This window comes from Setaria viridis, chromosome 1, assembly GCF_005286985.2.
Source record: "Setaria viridis chromosome 1, Setaria_viridis_v4.0, whole genome shotgun sequence".
In the NCBI taxonomy this organism is placed as follows: Eukaryota; Viridiplantae; Streptophyta; class Magnoliopsida; order Poales; family Poaceae; genus Setaria; species Setaria viridis.
Window position 1 is genome coordinate 26,772,875 of NC_048263.2, and position 11,291 is coordinate 26,784,165.

General features: G+C 44.2%; 1 protein-coding gene and 1 long non-coding RNA gene across 5 annotated transcripts; both read right to left on the bottom strand.

Moving 5' to 3' along the window:
* Nucleotides 1-1,404: 1,404 nt before the first annotated feature.
* Nucleotides 1,405-3,296, bottom strand: LOC117841630 (uncharacterized). The gene is made up of 3 exons (XR_004637334.1): nucleotides 2,774-3,296; nucleotides 2,538-2,622; nucleotides 1,405-1,855 (listed from the first exon to the last, which is right to left on the bottom strand). It is a non-coding gene; the product is annotated as an uncharacterized lncRNA (long non-coding RNA).
* Nucleotides 3,297-6,033: 2,737 nt separating this feature from the next.
* On the bottom strand, nucleotides 6,034-10,772 carry LOC117855104 (FBD-associated F-box protein At1g66310). 4 transcript variants are annotated; one of them, XR_011898096.1, is made up of 7 exons: nucleotides 10,630-10,772; nucleotides 9,583-10,528; nucleotides 8,968-9,120; nucleotides 8,679-8,880; nucleotides 8,040-8,078; nucleotides 7,194-7,275; nucleotides 6,034-7,027 (listed from the first exon to the last, which is right to left on the bottom strand). XR_011898096.1 is itself a non-coding variant. In XM_034737413.2 (6 exons), exons 1-5 carry the CDS (start codon nucleotides 10,758-10,760, stop codon nucleotides 8,047-8,049), a joined length of 1,464 nt encoding a protein of 487 aa, XP_034593304.2. In that variant the 5' UTR covers nucleotides 10,761-10,772; the 3' UTR covers nucleotides 6,034-7,275; nucleotides 8,040-8,046. The 4 variants fall into 4 exon arrangements, 3 of the variants coding, with proteins under 3 accessions (XP_034593304.2, XP_072149449.1, XP_072149450.1); XM_034737413.2 differs by having other exon boundaries at nucleotides 6,034-7,275; XM_072293348.1 differs by having other exon boundaries at nucleotides 6,034-7,275; nucleotides 10,600-10,766.
* Between the last annotated feature and the right edge of the window lie 519 nt (nucleotides 10,773-11,291).

Genomic DNA, 11,291 nt, shown 5'->3' on the forward strand with positions numbered 1-11,291 from the left:
AGAAAATGAGCGAACCTAGCCCATGTTTACTTCCCAAGTTGGGAGGTGCCAAATTGGCATTTTGCCATAAATGCGACACTGTAGCGTTTCGTTTGTATTTGTGAATTATTGTCCAAATATTGACTAATTAGGCTCAAAAGATTCGTCTCGCAAAGTACAACAAAACTGTGCAATTAGTTTTTGATTTTGTCTACATTTAGTACTCCATGCATGTACCGCAAGTTTGATGTGATGGGGAATCTTCTTTTTGCATAGTGTCAAAGTTGGGAGTTTGGAGGGAAGTAAACAAGGGCCTAGCCACACACACTCCGACTGTCCATCCTTATTGTTGCTTTATTATACACGTACTACCGTATACGTTTTATTATCCTGATGTGGCTTCCCCTCTCTCTGTATATACTGAGAGTATACTCCGTAACTGGCTATAGAATAGCTTATTCTACCAACCGCACCAGCCCAGCAACCTGAGCGGCGCATCGGGTGTTTTTCTACTTTCCGCGCCCATCGCACGCGCGAGCCGAGCCGCTGCGCATAACAGACATTAACTACGGTGATTTATGGAAAATAAACACGCAATGATCCAATTCACGTTGATTGGTTCACGGCTGTTTCGGGAATTGGAGTTTGTGGCGTGCATGCGAGCTAGTGCACTGAGTTACGACAATACTACATGAACATGGTTTGTGTACACGTGCTTGCATGCGTACGTGATGATTTTCTTTTTTTACAAGAATACAAGCTAGAACGAGAGTACGTATCTACGTAGAAGTAGTACGTGCAAACTATGGTAAATATTTAGACACTAGAACTAGGATAAAGAGTTACCAGTTACCACAATTTGGCGTCAAGTATTTTAGAGAAATTAGCTACTATGACGGTGAGAGTAATTTATCATGGAACAGTTATTGGCTCGGATGATAATCACGTTGGGGAGTTAGCATAATTTGGCATCAAGTTTTCGAATAACAAATTACTATAATGGCGATATAAATTTACTATGGAGTAGATACGATAACTCGAATGGTTTGAGACGATAAATTAGGACGAGAGGTTACTATAATTTAGAGTCATGATGTCCGAGGAACCAGTTATGGTCGTACCATAGTCGGTTTAGTTATGATAATTTGAATGTCTCGAGTAGATAATTAGAATGGTGAGTTACCACAATCCGATCCCTTGTCAAGCTGTTCCAGGGAACAAGAACTGTTACGACGAGACAAATTTACTTTGAAATAGTTAAAGATAATTTGAATGGCTCAGGACGATAATTCAGAGTTACTATAATTTGATGTCAAGCGGTTCCAAGAAACCAGTTACTATATAATTTGGTCTATATTGAGCTTTTACGAGTAATCAGAGTCCATGTTACAGAAAAACAGATCTTTTCAAGGTGAAGGTACCGGATGGCTCCTGCATTCACAAGTTCTTTCATTCACAATCAGGGTCCATGTTACAGGAAACGATATGTTTTGAAGTTAGTATTAGACAGAGTTAAATTGGAGCAATATGACTGCCGAATTGGCTGGATTACAAATGACAGCAGCGATGCGGTACTTGCAATATATCATGCCAAGCAGGAGGAAAAATATTGAAATTGATACAATCTGGATTGCTTTGCTTGCACATTCTACCTGGCATTGCAGGTTTGCAGCACAGCACATACACACTGTCTTCGAAGGTGCACATCACACAGATCTTTCATATGTTTTGCTGCATGCATTCGTCATCATCCTCACTTTAGTTGGGCTTCTTCAGATAGCCCATGTGATGGAACTGGCAGCTCCAATGCTCTTTGGGTGCTCTGTAAAGTAAATGATTGTAGTCTCCACTGCAGTTGCCAATGAGACACCATCTCCTAAAAATCATCATGAAAGGAATAGCAGTAATAAATGACATGAGAAATTTACTAAGCTTTCATGATATATTGAAATATGTCAGAATAATAATTCTCTACTCCAAGCAAACCCATAAGTAGCTAGCTAACTGGCACTGGTTGCCACTGATGCTGAGCGGCAGCCAATGAAAGCCATACTAATCCACTTCACATCTTGGAATTATCTATGCCATTTTCACAGATCGGCCAATGATGCTCTTAATCTAGTATCCAGCCAATGATGCTCTTAATCTAGTATCCAAGCAGTGGAAATCACATCATCGTATCCTATTCCTTCTATGCCATTTAATTTTGAAAATAATTTCTTAAAATTTACTATAATATGATGTATTAAGAATAGTGCAATGTCACTGAATACCTTGAAATCTGAATGAAAAGATATGGATGTAGAATCGAAATTCAGATGATATGGCTACTACAAGAAATCCCAATTCGTGACGGCTAAATAGATCAATGGAAAAATGCTAAAAGGAATAGACGTACAGTGAGGAAACAAAATCATGATCTAGAGGGAATCAGCTCCTAATCTAAACGAATGTCTTGAGGCCTAATGAGTATGGGGGATTTAATTTGCCGCTGCTCAACTCTGGAGCCTATGGCCGCAGGGCTGGATCCCCGATCAATCCAAAAGAAAATCAGAAACCTGAATACTCCAATCTTCTGTTGCGCCCAGATCCACCTGGATTATGTCGGACCATCGGCTGCTACGACACACACATCATGGACAGCTGCAGAGGTCGAACGGGGAAAATTGATTGAAAGTGTGGTAAAGAAGTATATTCAATTAATCAGCAACGTACGCTGATAATCAGACCAAAACCAAAACAAATTCGAAACGCATGCGGAATAGGGGATTGTTGCTGTCGCGCGGCAGCTCACCTGCCTTCCGATCCCCTGCCCACAAAGCAGACTCACAGTATCACCGACGAATGGTCTCGTGCACCGAGGAATCTGGATCCGGAGCTTCTCCGGCAGCACATCCTCGATGCAGGCCGGATCGACGCCGTTTCTGCCGAGGGCGGCGGCGAAAGGAATCGATGGGGATGGGGATTTCGGGAGTTTTCCGGCGGTGTGGATTAGGAAACAGGCACAATTTGTGGGGATAAGGAATAGAGCAGCGGCGGGTCGTCGGATGGCCAGGGATAGCGATGCGAGCCGATTTGAAGCTGCGAGTGTGGGACGGGATCGTCGCCGGCGGCGTCTGGCGGCCAACGAATCACGCGATGGAGATTTGGGTTTGTGATGGTCAACGGGGAACAGGAGCAATTTGCGGCGTCGGGTACTATCGCCCAGAGCCGAGCCAGCAGAATTCGCGCGTTGTAGCTGACGAGCGGAACCGAGCTGGGTAGACTGGGAGGAGGGTGGTTCGCTCCGCGCCTGCGAGTGGGCTAGGTGGGACTGTGGTCGGGCCACGTTCGTTGGTTTGACCCCTATTATATATATATATATATATATATATATATATATATATATATATATATATATATATATATAACTATACTATACAATACCCTGGGTACGGAATAGGCTATTCCGTACCCGAGCTCACCCGCGCGTCCCAATCGGTACATTGATATACACACACATATACATATATATACATACATATACACACACATATATATATACATATACATATATATACATACATATACACACATATATATATACATATACATATATATACATTGATTTCTATTTGTTGCTCTGCGCTTACAATTTTTCTGCTTTTTACTATAAGATGACACCCTAGTATATGGGTCGATTTTCTGTTTAGTGAAATCCATTTAATTCTAAAGGCTGAAAATACACAAGCCCAACTTTTGTGCCTCTATGGGCCAGAGGCTTTCTTTTAGAACAATTACTAACATGCCATCGGGGCAAAAAAATTCTGAACGCTGTTATTCATGATTCATGAATCATGAATGGGTGTGCTTCCCTAAAATTTGACATGTAGAGGATATCATACCTTGCTTCTTGTTTTTAGTCGGTGTAGATGCCAGAAATTAAACTTGCTCCTAATAATAAGGTTAATAAGCGTGAAAATGTATTGGAATTTAATACATGGTTAGTACACATCACTGGCTAGTCCCAGTTTTATAAGACTTTGGTGAAAGGTGACCAGTAACCAAATGTGCTGATGGATCAACCTTGAAACGGCCATTCAGTTTTACATTGCGGTATTGATCAAGCAGTGATATGAGTAACATGACTGTGCTGATCGAGCCGGCCGGCGAGCCAGGAGGACGGCCACGATCTCGTTGGTGCGGCCGGAGGAACAGGTCGCAGAGTCGCAGTCCTCGCTAGATCCCGCATCGCGCGGTGTGGGAGCTTGCCCGCGATGTGGTGCAAGCTGACGATGACCGGCAGCTACCATGGTCCTGGCGGTTGGCGAGCTCGAGGAGCAGCGACACGAGAGCCAACCCCGAGGCAGAGGTAGGAGTTGTCTTCCATTGGTGCGAGTTGGCAAGCTTACGCGTCTGGGCAGCTGTGGACTGAATATCATTGTGACAAGTACTGTGCTCTGATTCGTGACCCCGGATTCATACAACCCACACACAGCATTATGTTGCAGTATTGGGAATCTTTAATTAGATTCTTCAACACAGGACACCTGGGGAAAATTCAAGCCTTACCCCAGATTTTGATCCCACAGATTCATAGGACCCAACCCACAAACAGGTTATTTGCATGCACAATGATATCAGCAGTATGACTCCAGTAGACGCCAGGGATCACAAGTTTTCAATCATCAATATATATCCAAACTTAAATTAGATTCAAAGAAGATGAATCGTGCTCATCACATCATATTCGCTATAGATCAATGCCGTCTTGCATACATTGGCCAAGAATTTCTACAATCATACATGAGCCGATGTGAGACCTACATTCTTGGAGGACAACAGCCTCATGGCTGCGAAAGTACCCCAACATTCATTTATTATTAACTAGCAGAAATGTCCGTACGCTGCTACGGGTTAGTTCCGTTCTATGATCAATTAGACGGTGCATAGAAGGGTATGTTTTTCTCATCTTCCTGACCAACAACCACTCCAAGGTCCATCCTCTGATTAGGCCCAATGCCCATTAAACCCCATCACACACCAACACGTTTGGTAATTGATCCAATCATCAATCCAGCCGCTAATGAAATTGATTAGCACGAGATGGTTCGGATCAAACCAATTGCACTATTTATTTGATTGGCTAATATACTGAGGATGTGGATTATGCATGTCTTCCAGAAAACTCCTGTAACCGCTATGTTTCTCCCAGACGGTCCATCCATTGCTGCGCTCAGGTTTACCCCTCCGCCTCCTTATCTCGATCTCCTACTCGGTTGCTCCGCTGCCGCCGTTCGTTCTCCTTCCCCTTGCTTTCTCTTTCTCCCTTGTCCGTGCGGACCAGCAACGCCAAGTCGGGGCGAGGTCCTCCCATCGGAACAGTAGCGTGCAAGCTTCCGCGGCGAGCTCCCCCGCGGGGAGTGGCGGCACGCGGTCCACCGGGGCAACCTCTCCAGCGAGGAGCGGCAGCAAGAGGCCGGGGCACGCTCCCCCTCGCTAGGAGCGGCGGCGCATTGGGCGAGGTTCCCCCACGGGAGCGACGGGGAGGGGCAGTGGCTCCTGCCGGGTGCAACGGTGCGAGGCCGGGGCGCGCTCCCACCATCGTGAGTGGTGGCACGCTGGCCTCCAGGGCGAGCTTCCCCCGCGGGGAGCGGAGGGGAGGGGCCGTCTCATCTATATTCTCTATTCTTGCACATCTCTCGCCTTGTCGTCTCGATCTTTCGAATCCCCTTCTTCCCGGGTGCTTATGCCTCTTGGCCGAGCCCTCACGTCTTTGCAGTGGGCAACCGGCGCATGAGCGGCGCATCAAGGATGCGAGACGCGCTGGACTACAGTGTGTAGTGGCAGCGCGTGGTGCTCGCCTTCGATTTGGATCTTCTTCCTCGTGTCTTTTCTATTCTACCAGTTCGATTGGGGATGCTATGTTGATTCTGTGTGAACCCAGGACATCAAATCAGGTTTGGACTGATTCATGGGGATGGCGGCGGGGTCACGTACGTCCCTTTAACTTCAAGAACCTCAGGCCAATTGCAGTAAAGTTTGAGCATCTTTTTACAAAATTATCAAGAACTATTTTAAGAACTGCGGGTTGATTACGAAAAAGTTAAGAGAATTTTTTACAAAATAACTATGACGGTTGGAAGAAACAACCGCTCTTTATTATTAGGCAGAGATAGGAAAAAGTCCAAATTACTACCCTCAACTATGACTGAAGTCCATGTAACCCTTAAATTGTAAAACCGTTTACATAACCCCCTAGATTTTCAAAACCAACTCATTTTTCACCTTTAGCGCCAATCAAAACTGATTTTAGCCACATGAACAGTGGATTTGCTTGTGTTTGATGATTGGATGGCCACAACATCGGTCATTGTCCACATCTGCCGCTGGCTGGCCCTCTATGCACGGCCATGCACGGCCACACGTCCCTCCTATTCTCTTCTTTAGCGAGTCAGCAACACCTTCCTCCTCTGCTCCTCTCTCCCGTCCGAGTAAACAATCCAATCCATGGAGACCAAAAATACCTGCACTCCTCTGCACCACACAGCTCTTCTACATCCATATCCAAATTTGACAGCTTTAGCACCGCCTTACTCTTTTCCCCTCTCGCCTCCCCTATTTTCCTCTCTCCGCAAAGCAATCCAGCAGCAACTAACTTATCCAAGTCAAGCCACAACACCTCCTCACGCAAGCAAGCGGCCACTCAAGGCCAGCTCACGATGCTCCTCTCCTGTGAGGCTGTAGACACTAGGACTGGAGCGCCTTTGAGCTATCCCGTCGCTCCCTGGTGACAGTGCTACGGGTTCAGCGCTGCACCAAGTAGGCCGGGGCTCGACGCCTAGCGTAGCGTGCCCGTGCAGGAGCTCCTTCGACTTGAAGCCATCATCGTGTCTGTGCCGGAGCTGCGGTGGTGGACTGTGCAGACTATCGTCACGACCAGGAGCTTGGCGCCCTCGATGACTGTAGGCCACCCGCTAGCCCTTCATCGAGCCCTCACCCCTTGGCAGAAGCTCTTATTTTTCGGCGTCAAGCCGCTGCCTCTGTTGTAGCAACAAGAGGAAGATGTCTGCATGACATGTGAACAATGATTGATGCTGTGGCTATCCTAATCATCAAGACAAGCAAATTTATTGTCTACGTGACCAAAACCAGTTTGAATTGGATGCAAAGGTGAAAAGTAAGCTGGTTTTGGAAACCCAGGGGTTAGACAGTTTTATAGTTTAGGGGGTTACGTGGACTTCGGCAAAAATCGAGAGACAGTAGGTCCATTTGCGTGAGCTTCAAAATCTTGTCCACTCTGCGTGAGCCTGCAATCTGTACAAAGACAACCGGAATACTGCATGAGAACTGTGAGGGTTGTATGGCTTGATAAGAGACTGTGAAATACAGGAAATCTTTTTCAACAAAATTTTCTAAAAGAAATCTATGAACGGATAACTTTAGATGACATCTGACCACTTCCCCCTACTAGATGTGATTGAACTCCATACAGATGTGCCTTTTATGCAGACTTCCGTACAGACTCACGTTCAGTTGCAAGAGTAGAGAACACAAGTTTGGTGGAGATAAATCAACTGTATATTATTTAAAAAAAGATGCATCTGAAACAACATTTTATATGCAAATCCGTTTGGTGTAAAGGAAACAATTAATTGAATATGCCAATGATTTGATGATAAATGGAAGCATTAACAGTGTAGCTCTGTCGGATTCCTTTTTCTAACCAAACATAGAATTTGCATTGTTTGATTATTAATTGCAAACCCAACCAAAACAAAAAATCACCCAATCTAGGAGATCGGCCAGTTTCTGTATATCATCAGCTACGGTAATTCAGAATTTTAATCAATGAGGATGTCTTCACTCTTTCCTATATACACAAATGTACAGATTGCACAGATATAAGCAGAAAAGTCTTATGTCTGAATTGCCAGCTATCTAAATATTATCTGCATTAGAGATCATTGGGATAAACAATCCAAATTAATCAAGATAGAAGATATCTTGTAAAAACAATAACCACAAAGTGCAAGATAAGCCATAAAACAATATCCATGTAAAAAGAAAATACTTCTTACCTCCAGTTTAGCTGAAACCAGTGCACACCAAATTGACGTCTGCAAGGAAATGTTAATGCACAATCAACTCAGAGGGAACCCATAAGCATGTCAGAGGAAAAATTTACTGACTTAGCAAGTAAGCCTTGTGTATGGGAAATTGTCTATTTGTCTTCAAAGGATAAGATATCCATTTCCATCAGCATGGAACTTTATTTTAATATTGTAAAGCTACGAAAAGACTAATACGGTATGATGGCACATTATTTGCTTTCATGTTTGGCAAGTAATCTTAGCTAACATGAGAAATAACAGGAACAATGACAGGGCCATATGGGGCAACTGTGTTTGACACTGATAATACACACGCACAAGAGGAAGCATAACTTCATTGAATAATCAGAACTAAAGTGGAACAATGGATAACCATCACCTATACTGATTCTTGGTTTCAAGAGTAGAAACTGAAGAGCAATTTAAAGCAACTAAATAAATTGCACTAGACAAGAGGCGCATAAAGTGAGTGTGCATTCACCTATCTTTCTGCCACACACACATTTCCTAACATTCACATTTTTTAAATTAGTGTTCTATTCTCTTTGTTCTTGGAAATAGATGATATACATAGAACAAGCATAGAGTATCAAGTGTTTGGCTTACATCCAGATCCGGAACTTCTATTAGTTTGTTGGATCTCAATGTGATTCAGTGGTATGCCATAGGTATTCAGGCTACTTAAAATTTTGTGAACCCTCCCATCGACCTCTTCACATTTGATTTCAACTATCTTAAGATGATGGGATGCAAATGGCAGCTCCAATGGGTTATATCTTCCATCTGTTTTCACTGGATATTGGGATGCCTACAGCAAACAAATATTATTCCAAACAGATCAATCATCAATCATTGATGGTAAGTTCAATAAGACATCAACTACAACATATCATACCATGTAAAGTTGAAGAGTAAGCTTTTCCAGGGCTGGCGAATGTTGGAGGAAACAAATCAATGCATTGCAATCAGCAACACACCACTCATCGAGTAGCAAAGTCTTTAACTTGGTAAATATAGGGCACCACTTTAAATCCCTATTGAAAACAAACTAGGCAACATGTAAAGGAGCCAGATCAGAGCAGGAAGTCGGTAATTCCAATGACAAATATATGCTTGGTGAACATCTGTTAGGTAAAGTTATAAATTCAAACAAACTACAAGGAGGAAATGAGGAAAATATAGACCCCTATCTTTTTTATATTGTATCTAATTTATAAGTAAGAATATACTTTCCATAATGAGTGAGCCATGCTGAAATTAAAATCAGTCAAAAGTCACTATCTAGAGATATTATATATTTTCGTTAGAATTTATGTAATACTAGAACCAGAAGTTTTGATTGAATCACTGGTATAATGGTTTGAATAGTGAACAGAGTGCAACACACATTAGCGTACAGCTTCTCTGTGAATTCATTTGACAAAGCATTATTGATTGATGAATTTACCTCACAAGAGATAAGAACTGAAATAACAATAGGAGATAAGTGGGAATGGAGTTGCGAGCATACCACACCAGGACAAGCTGACAACTCCACGTGTGTTGCTTCCGACAAACCTTTGAGAAACACACAGTTGTTGCGGTTACCATCAGACCCGTAATAATATCGACAACCCTCACAAGAATCATCACCGCAATCGCCGGTGCCACCATCAATACAGTAGTCCTCAGAATAACCAGCAAGGCTGACAATAGCTCTTTCTAGGGATGGTATGCATTCAAGCAGAGGAGTCCTACCATAGCAACGAATTAGCTCCAGTGAAACAAGACTTGGCAACGAAATTCTGGTGCGGTTTCCCCGGCGAAATTCACAATTAATCATGATTAGTTTCTTCAAGGATGCAGATAGCAGTTTGCCAGCATTTACGAAGCAGTACTTCATCCTCAGAACTACAAGTGCGGGACAGCCTGAAAAATCAAGAATGCTGTCGTTGGCATCAACGCAGGCAAGCTCTAGCCTCACGAGGTGCTGGCTGACGAGAGGCAGATGAGGTAGACAGAAACTTTCCAATTCGGCAAAAGATAATCGGAACACCTGGACATTGAGGCGCACAGCATCCATGATCCAGTGGCTCACGTGCTGCTTCTTGGCAAGCAGGAAGTAGTCAAAGTCGAAGTCGCCCGCATCGAATTTCATCTTGCATGACTCCACTGGCGCGCAGCTCCCTCGGAGGCTGAGCAGTCGGTCCACGAAGGCGACGAACTTGTCGGCGTCGCGCCACCCCTTGACGCCGGTGATGCGGATCCCCGGCGCGGACCTCCAGAGGTGGCGCCAGCGCCGGGCGAGCACGCACGTCCGCACCGCGTCGTGCGCTGGCAGGAGGGACAGCACGTGGTGGAGGACGCCCTCCGGTAGGCCGCTGATGCGGTCCGTGCCGCCACACGCGGTGGACGCCTCGTCGTCCTTGCTCCGCTTCTGAAGCCGCATTCCGTCGAACATGTGGCGTGCGTCCTCTCTACAAGGCATCGGGTGAGCAGCTACATGAGGATTGAAAGGGCGCGGATGGAGAATGAGAGAGGCACGCACTAGGGAAGGAACGCGGATGGCCTTCCTAACCTGTGACACCGTCTGGCCTCCTCCGCCGCCGCTACTCGCTCGCTCGGCGGATGAGCGGGGACTGGGAGGTCACCTGGCCAGACCGTCAGAGAATGAGAGAAGTGAAGATGGAATTTCGAATTTTCTTCCATGGAGTACTCCTCAGTCCCATGGGAAGCATGGTCACATTTTTTATCCGTCACCGTGGGAAGCGTGCTGGTTAAATTTTTTTAAGTTTAACTATATTTGTAGAAAATATTAGCAACATTTATATTTTTAAATAGATTTATTATAAAAATAGATTCATCGATCTATCTAATTATACTAATTATGTATCATAAATATTAATTTTTTTATATATTTGGTCAAAGTTGATTACGATTGAATTCTAAGAGGTAGGAATGACAGGGACGGAGGGAGTACTACGCTAGTAGCACACAATAGTAGCAATGTTTACATGTTTATTATTGTATGATAAATGTTTTTCTACAAAGGTTATTGTTTATCGTTTTGCAAGATGGTTATGAACAAATGAGCTTTATGGTTCTGTAAGTGTAACTTCCTTTTTTCCACGAAAATGCTGCTTGAGTAACGTGTTTTATTATGTAGGATAATGCAAGGTCAACACAAAAGACTATACACAATACTACATTGGCACTATGGCAGTTACCATACCATGGCGT